A 14,866-nucleotide genomic window follows, 5' to 3' on the forward strand; every position below is an offset into this window, starting at 1 on the left:
CCACAGCAAAAGAAAGTAACTTAACTGCTCACTGTGATACAGTGAATCCTCTGGTCTAATTAAGATCTTCATGTTTTCAGGGATCCTAGGATCCATCTAGTCAGACCCCTTCATTTTATAGAAGGGGAAATTGTCAGAAGCTTCACCTCCTTGAAACACAGGTAAGTTTTTTTAACAAAGAAACAAACAAAAAAACCTTTTTAATGAGAAAGCCCTGAATTCTGATTCAGCAGCTCAATCCAGTCACTGCTTTTCCAGCTTTGGGGGTGGAAGGTTAGCGGAAAATGCAATAGTTTACAGTTTATTAGAAGATCATTTGTTAACCTAAGTTCTTCATTCCTAACTTCTTCTGTTACAATCTAAGCCTTTTTAGTCACTATTATACATCAAAGAAAAGACTGCCTTTGGGGCTCCCCTACACTTCACTGTCTCTGCTTAGTCAAGTCCAGAGATGTCACTTTTATGCTTCCTACCCCCAAATACTAGGCTGTAATCAGCTTCAGTTCCATTTATCTTTCATCATTACAAGAAAGAAAAAGCTGGAGTACAAAGTAAATAATCACCCATTCCAGCATGAACACCTGAAAAAGCAATGGAAGGAATATGGAGAATCGCTGAGCAGGCGCGATTTTTTCTATAAAAATTTCCTCTTTCACCTCATCCCTTGTGAATCTGCTCCAGCATGAATATTCTTCATTAAGGCTGTCAAATGTTTATTACCGGACAATCTCAAATACCAACCAATCATTTTCTCTGAGCTACAAGGAGAACCTAAATTTCACCATTCATGTCTTGTATAATATTAATTTTCAATACAAAGCACACAAGTTTTTGTACTTGTGTAATGATTCTTTATATATATATATATATATATATATAAAGATAAAAATTTTAGGTTTTCATTTTAGCTATTCTTAACACCTTTTCATCTGATTATATTTTGGGTTTACTTTCTAAACCTGGATACACTGGCTCACTAAAGGCAACATGTTAGAGTGCAAAGAACACTGACTTTAGAATCAAAGGACCTGGGCTTGAATCTCAGAGAGCTCACAATCTCTTAGGGCCTCAATTTTCTCAACTGTAAAAAAAAAGAAAAAAATTAAAAGACTAAGTGATTTATAAGGTCCTTCCCTAGCTCTCTGAACATTAGTTTTCCCCTATATAAAATGTGGATAATTACACTCTACCTACCCCATAGGGCTGGGTGTGAGAAAAGTGCTCTGTAAAATTAAAACTCTAGGAATGTGAAAATATTACTATTAATAGATCAGCTTACTGTGCTCCCTTCATCTGAACACCCAGCCTACAAGCTATCCTCTGAGGGATTTTTAATAGATGCTAGAATGATCACTTCAGTAATGAGAGGAAACAATCTTTTTTGAAGTTCTTTTACCTTCTTGTTCTAAGATTACAAAACATACTGATGGTCTTGTTGTCCAGAAAGTAACTCTAACAAGTAGTTCAATGATAGACAATTATGAAAAAATTAAATTAAATTAAAAATCACATAATGATAGACAATTATGAAAAGACCCTTTCCTCTGGTGTCAATTCTTTCATCCTGCAATTCCCCCTCTTAAGAGTTAACATTCTAAGACTACAGATTAAAGAAGGAGCTACGACTAGAAAATGTTAGCACCAAAGTATGTTTAGTCAAATGAAATGTAAATGATCACACAGGGATTCTCTTAAAATGCTGCATGCGATTAGCCAGAAGACCCCAAGTTTACTGTAAGGGCAAACAAAAGATACTTTCAAGACCATATTACTCGCAAAAATGTCTTCCATTTATCAGACAGTACCATCAAGAAACAAGAATCATCTATAGTGTAACGATTGGAATGACGCCACCTGCTGGATACTTACTGTAGAAGAGTTCTGCCCATGAAGCAAAGGTCTTTGAGGGCAAGACCAGGCTTCAGGAAGTGACGCGGACTAGTGGGAGGAGGAAGGAAGAGACTGGCGCTCGGTCTCACTCTCTTTCCTCTGGACTCTGGCGGAGAAGGGAGCTAGAAATGTGCTCTCCCTTTAATAGATAGGAATCTAGGCCTTTTTCTCTCTCTTTACCAAATTCTTATTCTCCTTAATAAATGCTTAAAAGTCTAACTCTTGCTAAAGCTTATAATTTATTGGCGACCACTCATTAGATATTTTAGACAGTTTAGCTAGAATTTTAACCCTTAACAATAGCAATGGAAAGCTAAAGAGGAAGATGCTCTTCAATCTAATTTTCCTTAGGTCTCAATTCCAGAATTGGAAATGCTACCAAAGGTAGACCCTGGGAAATACTATGGCCTTAGCCAAGAAGATAATAACAATTTCCTGACTCAGTTTATGATTATATCCACAAGCAATCTGCCTTACCTCTTTTGGTCTGGCTGGTCCTGCTTGTTTGCCCATCCTGTACCGTCTTTGGGCACTATAATGATGTTAGGGTCGTTTCCTTTGTTCTCAGACTTCAAGCTTGGCAGGTTTGCAGGAGGCGGCATTCGCCGGGCAGTGGCAACTTTCCCGAGACTCTGTAAGCCATGTCTAGGAATAACTGCAAAATGGGAATGGATGGTAATAAATGTTAAAAGCCACCAAAGGAGCTAGACCATATCAGCATAGTTTCAGTTTCAAATCCTGAATGATAATGATTTAAAACACAAAGAATATGGCTACAAGTACAAACTATAACATTTGTTGTTAAATCATTTCATTCATGCCTGACACTTCTTGCCTCCATTTGGGGTTTTCATGGCAAAGATAATGGAGTGGTTTTCCATTTCCTTCTTCAGATCATTTTACAAATGAGGAAACCAAAGCAAACAAGTTAGGTGACTTGTCCAGGGTCACACAGCTAATAAGTGTGTTTGAGGCCAGATTTGAACTTATGAACATGAGTCTTCCTGATTCCAAGCCCAGTGCTCTATCCACTAAACCACAGAGTGATAAAAATAAAAAGCCTCTCTCAGTGTAAATAACTAATAACACAAGAGAGATAAGAGTCATCTTTCCTTATCAGATTATAAGCTCCTTGAGAATCGTCAGTTTTAGTTCATCTCTTTATCTCTAAAGTCTAGCAAGAAGTAGAAACCCCATTTCCTGGTCTCACACCATAATGGCTCATCTTAGCCTGGAATCACACTATAACCTTAATTTAGAAGAGAGAACTTCCTGATAGGCTAAGAAAATTGGACTCTGGTCTATAGAAGACAAATTATTGAATTTTATAAAAAATCATGACAGATATGAAAAGTTCAATATGGATTTGTTCACCACATAATAATTACAGCTGAAATTTAAATAGCACTTTATATACCTATCTCATTTTATCCTTACTTTGAAATAAGTGCTATTATTACCCCCCACTTTGTAGATGAGAAAACTGAGGCAAAGAGAGGTTAAATGACTTGCTCAGGGACACAGAGCTATTTTGTAGAAGAGAATGACAGTGCCAGAGATCAAGATTACAAAAGAGGGGTTGGGAGGAAGGGCTGTCACCTTTGAATCTTAGAGCTGACTTGGCTTCAGGACAAATAACAAGTATTATTTCAAAGAAGTGATTGCGTTTATAGAACTCAATACTCTAAGAAGCTATACAAGCTGCAAATACAAATCAAGGTTTTTCAGAATGGTAAATTAGAACCATTTCTGAATGTCTCCCTAACTTTCAGGGCCTTTCATCACAGGAGCAATCATGATTTCCCACAAAATGCTCCTGTTGCCAATGGTAAAGACAGAATGATGGACTTCATGGATCATACTGGTTTGACCCAGTGTGACGGTAATTACTGTCATTATGTTCTTATGGTTTGTTTGGTTTTTTGGGGAGTGAGGCAATTGGGGTTAAATGACTTGCCCAGGGTCACACAGCCAGTAAGTGTTAAGTGTCTGAGGCTGGATTTGAACTCAGGTCCTCCTGACTCCAGGGCCGGTGCTCTATCCACTGTGCCACCTAGCTGCCCCTCTTATGGTTTTTAATCTAGAGATTCTTATTTAAGGAGAGTGACTGGTTTCCCTGCCTCCTTACCTGTGCTTCTGATAGCTTCTACTGACTTTCCTTTATACTTATCAAAGAGGCTGAGAGTCGAGTACTTGCTTTTCCCATCCTTTCCCTTGGTTATTTGCCCCAAACGATCTGACATTGCGATGAAATGTCATCTAGTAAGGAAATTTTTCTCGGCACCACTCCCGATTTGCCTTTAAAATAAGAAAGAAAAGAAATTCCAATTAGCTCATACCCTTTGATCAAACTCTGAACTCAGAAAATCTGGCTAAGATTTATATAGCTAGAAAGCTATATAAATGCAACATTTAACACTCTTTCCCTTTTGGTAATCCGCATCCAGGACAAGCTTCAAGATTACAGAAAATTTACTAAATACTTATTTACATCAATATAGCTCATCAAGTAAAATAGATAAAAGTCTAAGAGAAGAGGAGAGAAAAGGAGAAGAAAAGAAGTAGAAACTATACTCTTTATTGCTATTCATTTCAGGCACAATCAAAACACCAATGGAGGAAAGAATGCAAATAATTAAGAACAATCAGTATATAACTTTTGGAAAAGGAAAGCATTAATGTACATCTGCATAGTCAAAAAAAATTCTACAGGTAAACAGGGATGATTAAAGACATACATAGACCAGAAACTCTTAACAGATTAACATATTATATTACAGACAAATGTCTAGTCCTGCCTGTTCTACCCATATTCCTATACTCTTTTATCCTTGCCTTTACAATACAGGTGCCTAATGACCTTCGAAGGTTGTTTGAGAAAAGAAGCCAAATCTAATAAGTTTCATTTGTATCTGACATTTTGAATCCAGATCACTCTTAGAGCCTATGCCACCCTTTTCTTCTTTCTTCCAATTTCTATAGGAATAATATAGGCTTTGTTTTATTTGTAGAACTACTGTCCCCTCATTAAAATTAGATGAGATGCATTTCATAATGAATCTGAATCAACAAACTAACAAAAGAAAAAAGCAAGGGAGTAAAAATAATCTTATACTGTTTAAAAACCACTTATTGTACTTAAACATCTTTAAGTCAAATATCATTCTATAAAAATCTGGATACCAAACAAAAAGACTGTAAGTCCCTGGAGGATACTATTGTTTTGGTTTTGTCTTTGTATCCATAGGAGCACAGAGGTGCACAGCACCTGACACAAAATAGTTAATGTTTACTGAATGAGAGACTCTCTCCTGAATTTTACCAGCATCAGACAAGTCAACCTAAAAACTGTTCTGTGAGATGAAGGTATCAATATCCTAAATAATGAAGTGCATGAACCATGAAGTGCAAAGAGAAGAGAATCAAGGAGTCTTTTCTCATGAAACTAATAAAAGCCTGGATGAGGAAAGCATATAGCACAGGTCTTGCTACTGTGGGTACCTTCAACTTCATTCTTCTCTCCAACTTAGCCTTATATAATATCTCACTCCACTATCTAAAACCATAGACCTCCTTTTATATGACATACGAATAGAGTATTGCTACATAGTTAGTGGTTAAATTAAACTTAAATGACCAGAAATACCCTCAAGTTAAAAAGCTAAAATAGCAAAGGCAAAAATATCCTGTGTTTGGGGGCAATTTTCAGTATTCGATTGAAAAAGTAAAGTTAGTGTTTTAATGCAATACTGAAAAACTTCAATTAACTATCCTGCTTAAGTATTAAAGAGGTGGTTACAGCCAACTCAATTTTGTATTTAAGTTAGTTAGGCCAGAGAGCCAGATTAAACATCTTTATTGTTCAGCACGTTCCTAAAACACATTCATTCACTTTGCTGAAGTATTTACATATTATCTTTTTTTGGGGGGGGGGAAGGGAAGACACTCATGGGGCAATGAAGGTTAAGTGACTTGCCCAGGGTCACACAGCTAGTAAGTGTCAAGTGTGTGAATCTGGATTTGAACTCAGGTCCTCCCGAATCCAGGGCCCATGCTTTATCCACTGTGCCACCTAGCTGTCCCCTTACATATTATCTTGTAAATAACAATATTTTATAACAGAATGCTCCTGTGCCTCAGTCATGCTTATGTATATCACTAATAACTTAACCAGTAACATATGAAGAATCTGTAGATGGGTATAAGAGATATAAGAGATTAGGCTTAAAATATACTAACATCAGGCCATCCCCTGGGAAATTTTTAAAAAGCAAATCCTGGCTTGTTTTGTTGTGATTTGTCTTCTTTCCAAAAAGTGGGGCATAGGGGAAAACATTCAACTAATAGGTTTTGATGTCCCATCATTAAATTTCAAACTACAAAGGGGCAAACTGACACTCAATTCCCATCTCATTCTATACACACACAGCACTTTGTATTCCTCTATCAAAACTGGGACCCTAATGAGCAAAGGGACTAACTCAAAGATATGCTACCAGTGTGCTGATATTGTATTGATTCAGTGAAATATTCAACCATAAGACTGAACTAAATCACCAAAGATTTTCTTAGCAAAATTTTCTTTAGCATATACTTAGGGGTTCTTTGGTTTAACCAAATCCTATTAAACACAAATTTAAGATGAAAATCCAATCAATTCCCCACCCATACATAACTCCACTGAAATTTGTTCTTACCCAGAGGCTCCTTCCCCAGTCCTAATAAAATGTTGCCGCTTTTAGAAATTTAATCACCTTCCCATCCATCTGCCAATAAACAAGTCTTTAACAATGTACACATATCAAACACCTCTGTACTACTTGAAAGTTTACAAAGTACTTTCTTCACTCCAATCATATGAGGTAACTAATGACAGTATTATTATGCCCTTGTAAGAAAGTTGACTTAAGAGAGGGAAAGCAACTTGCCTGAAGTACAATAAAGTGGCTGCTGAGCCTCAAACTCAAGGTTCTTTCTACTCTGTCTCCAAGCTTGGATGAAGGCTTCAGCCAAAAGGAAGAAAACAGGAACTTCATTAAACTAGAGAAGAGTTTTAAAAGTCAGTCTTGGGGCAAGAGCCCCAAAGCCAGGAAACAGAAGTTAAGTCTGTCAGAAGCTATCACTGTTCAGAAGTTATCATTGGGTGAACAGGTAAAAAATGGGGTCTAGAATTCCTAGGAATATGGTGTTTAAAACTGTAGGAACAAGAAAGTTAAATATAAAAACAAATACTGGACTCCTACAGGATTTTAGAGAATGATACAAGAAATTTTCCTCAAGTAGTCCCCCCTAAATTGTATGGGGCTACACTTTAGGATGGAAATTCAGGTAGAGGGGGAAAAATAGATAAATGTATTATCGTAGTCTCATCTCTTTAGTTCGACAAGTTGTAAATCTGAATGATACTGTGTAATTTCCATTTTCTAAGCCTAGGAAATACTTCCACACATAATGCCTTATCAAAGGCCATTTTCTAAACTAAACTAAAAGTATTTTATTACCTCAAGATTTTATACAAAAACCTTTACAGCCAGTGCTTATACCTAGTACCTGCCAATCTGAGAAGTGTCTGTACTCTGCGAATTTCTACAGCAGTAAATAACTATAACATATCTGCACACACATAACCCATAAATTTTAGAGATCCCCCCATCTCTTAGTTACCCCTGGCTTCCTGCTAGACTCAGCTCAAATCTCACCTACAAGAATCCAGGAACCCCCAAACTGCTAGTGCCTTTCCCTTTCAAATTACCTGTCATCTACTCTTTTTTTTGGGGGGGAGGCAGGGCAACAGGGGTTAAGTGACTTGCCCAGGGTCACACAGCTAGTAAGTGTCAAGTGTCTGAGGTCAGATTTGAACTCAGGATCTCCTGAATCCAGGGCCGGTGCTTTGTCCACTGCGCCACCTAGCCACCCCACTGTCATCTACTCTTACTCTCATATGTGTGTGCGCATGCACATAAACAACATATTTATTGATTTATTATATCTAACTCCTATGTAACCTAGTTATTTAACATACATTTTGCCCTATTAGAATGTAAGTTTCTTGCCTTTCTCTGAATCCCCAGCACAGTGACTAGCACATATTAAACATTTTATAAATGTTTGTTGGCTGACTAATTTTGTAGTAATATAGGAGAATTCCAGGCCATTTTGCAATGTGAGTTATTGAAAAATTTCGGGAGAAAAATATGCCAGAAGTATATTCCTTAATTTTTTGCTTGACTGCCGCTTTTTGGACTAGGTAGGTTAATGGTTCTCACAGATGAGGACAAAGTATTAAGGTCAAAGTAAACACCCTCAAAGAGTTTCTGGGCATTTAATTATTATAACCCCAGGCTTCTTGTCAAAATCTTCCTGTCTCAAACTTTCCTCCATTATTTGGAGAAGTCTGGCCAAAATTATCCCCATCTTATCTTTAAACAGTAATAATGAGCTAAAGCAGGGCTTCCTAAAACTTTTCCCCCGGTTGCCCCTTTTTGCCCAAGAAATTTTTATGCAACTCCAGGTATACAGATATATAAAATATGTATACATACCTTTTACTGTTGCCAAATTTTTCATGACCCCCATATTCAGTGATATGACCCCATATAAGGTCACAACCCACAGTTTAAGAAGCTTTGCGGGACAACCAGGGGAATTAGTAAGAAATAACTGTCCCAACTATCCAATGGTTATCTTTTTTCAATTGACAAGCATATTTTTCTCTCCTTTCCCGTCCTTCTTACCCACAATTTTAAAAGAAAAAGAAAATTCTTATAACAAATGTGCCTAACAGAAAGGCAAATTTCCACATTGTTCATGTCTAAAAACCTCGGTCTCATTCTATGTCTTGAATCCATCACCTCTCATTATCAATTCTCTGAGTCATGATTAGTTACTGCATTGATCTGTCTTTCAAAGTTGTTTGTCTTTACATCCTTATTATTGTATAAATTTTTCTCCTGATTCTGCTCATTTCCCTTTGCCTCAGCTCCTACAAGTCTTTCCAAGTTTCTTTGAACATTCCTTTCCTTACTTCTCACAGGACCACAATAAGTATTCCATTCATTACATGTATATACTGTAATTTGTTTAGCAATTCTCTACCTGACAGATGCACCTCTTTAATTTGTAGTTCTTTGTCACTACAAAAAAAAAAAAAGCTGCTATAAATCTTGTATCCACTGTTTTTTAGAATGATGTAGGAATAAATAATGCCCTAGTTATCGAGAACCTATACGATCAAAGTACAGAGCAAAAAGAGACCTTTAAAGGACATCTAGTTTAAGCTCCTCATTTTTCAGATGAGGAAATCATGGTCCAGCTCACAAGTCACATAGGTAGTAAGCAACGGAGCTAGGATTTGACCCCATGTCCTTTCATCCCAAATCTACTCTCCCTTTCTATTTCACCACGCTGCTGCTCGAGAATTAAAACTCCAGAAAGTATTTTGATTCTAGACTAAAAAAACACTGCTCCTTGTAATTCTGTGTGATATTAGACATGTCAATTCACTAACCTCCCCCTGAGCTTACAGTTTCCTTGTCTATAAATGAAGGGGACGTACCAAATCATTTCTAAGATCCCTGGAAGCTCTAAATACTATGAACTTCCCCCTTATGATTAGTTCCAGTAGGGTTACACACACACAGTGGATGAAGAAATACCATAGAGGGGCAGCTAGGTGGCGCAGTGGATAGAGCACCAGCCCTGGATTCAGGAGGACCTGAGTTCAAATCCAGCCTCAGACACTTAACACTTACTAGCTGTGTGACCCTGGGCAGGTCACTTAACCCCAACTGCCTCAAAAAAAAAAAAAAAAGGATATTAGAAATACCATAGAATGGTCATTTGAGGTTAAAGTATTCCTCAAACATTTACATTTCTTTTTGATCAAAAAATAGCAAAGCATCAAGTTCTGATTAGCACATTAGAATCATCAAGGGGGAGGACTAAGAATTTACTTTATTTTATGCCCTTAGCTTAGGTATAAAGTAAGCAGCCAGAGCAAGACTGCAACGACAACAGAAAGCAAAATCCAAGGCATTTACCCATTTTGTCCCATTCAGACACTGTTGAGGACTGTTAACTATCCATCCTAAGGCTTTTTAAATTGAGAGCTGCTTTGTATCTTCTCTCACACTGAAGCCTAAGAAATTCTCACATGCCACAAACATAATGCTATCAGTTTCTCTCATTTTTAATGCTAAAGATAGGTTAAAATTGTGGCAGAGCTCAAAAGTCACAATAAAAGCCAGAGATCTTTGCCATAAAGACGTGAGGTGAAAAAGCGAATCATCATGGTAAACTAGCCTTCTCCTCTTTTGGCACAAAGAAACTGCCATCCCACCCCAACCCTTGCCCCCAAAAGTTTTCCAGTGATATCAAAATTCTTGGAAAAAAATGTATAAAAGGGCCCTGAAGAGGGGGATACATAAGTATTTGTTTTCCTCAAATCTCTGGCATAGCTCAGCAATTGCAACTATGAACAATAACAAAATGATGCAAGCACAACAACCAAAAGGGCACACTTTATATTTCAGAATTAACAAAGACCTTGCAAAGAAAAAAGGCTAGCAATAAATTTTACTTTTTCGTTCTTTGTTTCATTAAAGGGAACCAAGACATCTAGTAAAAAGAGGAGATAAAAAGTCAAGAGGACTAGACTTTCATTCCAGCTTTACCATCAGTTAATGTAATCTCAGAAGAGTCATTTGCTATAATATCCCTTCCTTCTCTGTCAACCTAACAGGACAGTTCTGAGTCCCAAAGGAGACAATGTCACAGAAGAATGTACTTTGAAAGCACTATCCAACTACAAAATAATACTGATTCACGAAATACTGGGAAGACCATAATATACAAGATGATTACGGATGACAGATCTGGGAAGGATTGGACATTGTCTGTGGAACCCAATAATTTTTTAAATGCCAGTGGATACCCACCTACAGAAACTAGAAGCGATGCACCCTTAGTTTCTCTCTCTAAGGTTAAACAGATTTATTTCACCATGGTTTAACTTTAAATACTGCTATACTGTAATAGTTGTAAAGTTTTCCATTTCAGGACAATCAACATGGATATTATATAAATCTGATATTAAGAGATTGAAACAAATATTGTTCTGATACCTAACCCAATTTGAGAAAAAGAGAAAGAAAACTATAGAGCCATATCTCTAATAATATTGATATAAAATATGGGATAAAATATTAGCAAATATGGTATAGCAACATATTAAAAAGAATTATAAAATATGACTAGGTTGGATTTATACCAGGAATGCAGGGCTGGTTCAATTTTAGCAAAAGTATAACTACAATGGGCCATATTAATAAAAACAAAAATCACAATCCCTATAAACAGATAAAGAAAAAGCTTTTTACCAAAAAAAAAAATTACTCATTTATGTTTAAAACATTAAGAACCCAGGGAACAAAAGGGCTGTTCCTTTTATGGTAAACTATAGTCATTAGCCAATAAACATTTATTGAGCACCGACTATGTGCCAAGCACTTTGCTAGTATTTATCTAAAACCAAGAGCAAGGGCCTTTCCAATAAGATCTGAGATTGATAAAGCAAGAACGTCCACCATCACCACTATTACTAGCAATGTTAGCTACAGCAATAAGACAAGAAAAAGAAAATAAACCTGGGCAAAGAAACAAAATAGTCACCTTTTACAAAAGATATCATTTATTTTTAAACCCTAAAACATTCAATTAAAAAATGAAATAGCTAATAAAGCAACAGATTTTTTAAAAATCTATCCAGGTTTTCATATATTATCAAAAATACCCAGGCATAAAAAGATAGGAAAGAAATCCATTTAAAATAACTACAGAATATGTAAAATATCTGGCAGTCCATTTACTAAGACAAAGGAATTATATAACAAAATACTCTTTATAGAAATAAAAGACTTAAATAACTGCTCATGCTAATATAACAATGATAACAATACCACCTAAAATTAAAGAGGCATTGTGGAATAACAGAACCAGAAAGCTTGAGTTCAAGTCCCACTACTGACATATACTGACTGTTACTCAGCTAACAAACATTTAATAAGTGCTTACTACATGCTAAGCCCTGGGGATACATCCAAGGAAGGCAAAAACATAGGCCCTGCCATCAGGGAGCCCTCATTCTATTGGGGAATCCAGCATTTAAATAACTAGGTACACATAAGCATTAAGTATGTGGAGTAGATGGAACACAGTAATCTCAGAAGGGAAGTTGGGGGGGGGGGAGCGGGGAATGGGGAGGAAGATGCCAAGAAAGGCCTCTTTACAAATGGTGAAATTAGAGATGGGTCATTAAAGAAAGCCAAGAAGTCATGAGGCTGTGTGAACCTGGGCAAGTCAATTATCCTATGTGTCTAGGCAACTCTCCAAACCTCTTAAGTACCAGAGAAAGTGGCATTGCTAAAGGGTGTTTTTTTTCAGCCAGGAGTTCCTATGAAATCATAGGTCCAGTCAGTACACTAACCAAATCTCTATCAAATAAATTAACTTACAGATTCAGCACCATAACTATCAAATAGTTACTTAATAGAACTAGACAAAATAATAACTAAATTCATCTGAAGGAACACAAGGTCAAGGATCTCTACAAAAATAATGAAAACAAGGAGGAAGGGGCCCAGAAATACCATATCTCAAAGAATGGTATACTACAAAACAGCAATCATCACAACAATTTGACACTGAAGGGTGTGTTTGTGCATGTTCGTGTGAGACACAGAGAGAGACAGAGACGAAGACAAAGACAAAGACGGAGAGATGATCAATGGAACAAATTCGGCACATAAAACTAGACGAAATTAAATCATAGCAGCAATGTTCTATGAGCCCAAGAACATCAACTACTAACATAACTAACATAAGGGCCTCACTACTTGGCAAAAACTGCTAGGCAAATTGCAAAACAATCTTGAAGAAAGACTTGAACCAACATCTCACCCACAATTGTTGTTTGCCCTTCATTCTCAAAGAGGAGCATGACACTGGGGTGATGAGAATTGGATTTAAGTGAGGGAGGGCTGTGCAAGGTCACTAACCTCATTCTCTCCTCCGGAAGCACCAGAGTCCAGTGGCAAGATATATATATATATATATATCAGGACAACTGGAGATGGCCCTGGATGTTTAAGGCAATTGGGGTAAAGTGACTTGCCCAGGATCACACAGTTAGTAAATGTTTGAGATAAGATTTGAATTCTGGTCCTCCCAACTTCAGGGCCACTGCTCTATCCACTGCACCACTTAGCTGCCCCATCTCACCCACAATAAGCCCCAAATGGGTAGATGATCTAGATATAGAAAGCTATATACATCATAAGCAAATAAGCAAAGGGAAGGAGATACCTTTCACAATTACACATGGGAGGGATTCTTGACCAAACAAGGGCCAGATTATCATAAAAGAAAAGAAACAACTTTGATTACATAAAATTTTGCACAAATAAAATCAATACAATTAGAATTTGAAAAGTTAACTTGGAAAAATATTTGCAGCAATTTCTTTGATCATGGCCCGATATACAATATATGAAACAAATAATAAGAACAGGAGTCACTCTCTGATTGGGAAATTTTCTTAAATATACATACAGGCAGCTCTCAAAAGAAATCAAAGCTATTGACAACTAATTTCTTAGGGAAGGGTGAGGAGGGAGGGAGGAAGAAAATTTGGAACACAAAGTTTTAAAAAAATCAATGTGAAAAAATTTGTTGTGGTTTTTTTTTACATGTAACGGGGAAAATTCTAAATAAATTAATTAATTTAAATAATTTTTTAAAAAAAGAATGAAGGACAAACAACAACATCACTATCATTACTTGCTTACTCCATTCCCCCTCCCCCATAGAAACCTTCCTTTGGAACAGTAAGTGTAACAAAGCCAACTAATTTTGTGTGGATGGAAATGAATGCTTCATTTCACTATCAATAAGTGGGAAGCATGTTTCATTAACACTCTTCACAAGTCAAGATTGATCAAAGTTTTAAAGTTTTTCAAAGTTGCTTTCCTATATAATATTGTAGTTGTTTATATGACTGCTTCTGGCTCTGCTTTCTTCACTGTTGTTGTTGGAAATATAGTGTTGTAAATAAATAAATATGTAGTGATAGTGACGTAAAAAAAAAAAGAGCATCAATGAAATATTTTAAATATACAAAGAAAAAGGCACAATGTTCAGAAGGGGAGAATGCCAAGGAAGGCAGTGGCAGTATTGATACTACTTTGTTAAATGTTATATTTTAAAAGCAAGACGGGGGCAGCTAGGTGGCACGGTGGATAAAGCACCAGCAAAGGATTCAGATGGACCTGAGTTCAAATTTGACCTCAGACACTCGACACTTACTAGCTGTATGATCCTGGGCAAGTCACTTAACCCTCATTGCCCTGCAAAAAAAAGACATAAATTCTGTGCGCCTCAATTTCCCTCATCAAAATCTTCATGGTTTTTGTGTTGATTTTTCTTTTCAAAAGCAAAATAGCTAATAAATATTGCATTAACTTGTCATGTATAATGGGTATCATATTGCTTTTCTTTTCAATGGGTGAGGAGAGGCTGGAGGGAGAAAATTTGGAACTGAAAGTAAAAATAGTTTAAAAGTATTTTTTTAAAAAAATAGAATGCTTGCAATGTATAAGTTTTCCATATCTAACTAAAATATACCATCAGGAAGTTCCAGCTGGCTGCAGCTGTTGCTGGGAGAGAATGAGCACCAGAGTCTGTTTACTTAAAGAACATGACATTATTTGCAGCAGGCTAGAACCCAAGCGAAACAAATAATCAGGATTGTCCTAATTTCAGATTAGGATAGGACTTATCTCCCAGCCTATAAATCATTTGCCAGAAGAATCTCTTTTCTCCCAAGTACTATGCTTTCTTACAGATTTTGAATGTTAGAAAGACTTGTATAAATAGAAAGACAAACATATTTGACTCATTGATCTGAGTCAGAACCCCCCCC

At 36.6% G+C, this 14,866-nt stretch overlaps 1 protein-coding gene across 11 annotated transcripts in view; it reads right to left on the reverse strand.

The window, feature by feature from the left end:
• The window catches only part of PRRC2B (proline rich coiled-coil 2B), a 97,552-nt gene that overhangs the window by 50,042 nt on the left and 32,644 nt on the right, over positions 1–14,866 (reverse strand). For all 11 annotated transcript variants that reach the window (XM_043988230.1, XM_043988236.1, XM_043988240.1 and 8 more), the window contains exons 2-3: positions 4,019–4,188; positions 2,368–2,545 (exon numbers count right to left, since the gene is read on the reverse strand). In XM_043988230.1, coding sequence (XP_043844165.1) covers positions 2,368–2,545; positions 4,019–4,133 — 293 coding nt within the window. In that variant the 5' untranslated portion in view covers positions 4,134–4,188. The remainder of the gene's footprint in view (positions 1–2,367; positions 2,546–4,018; positions 4,189–14,866) is intronic.

Source organism: Dromiciops gliroides, chromosome 2, assembly GCF_019393635.1.
Source record: "Dromiciops gliroides isolate mDroGli1 chromosome 2, mDroGli1.pri, whole genome shotgun sequence".
Lineage (NCBI taxonomy): Eukaryota > Metazoa > Chordata > Mammalia > Microbiotheria > Microbiotheriidae > Dromiciops > Dromiciops gliroides.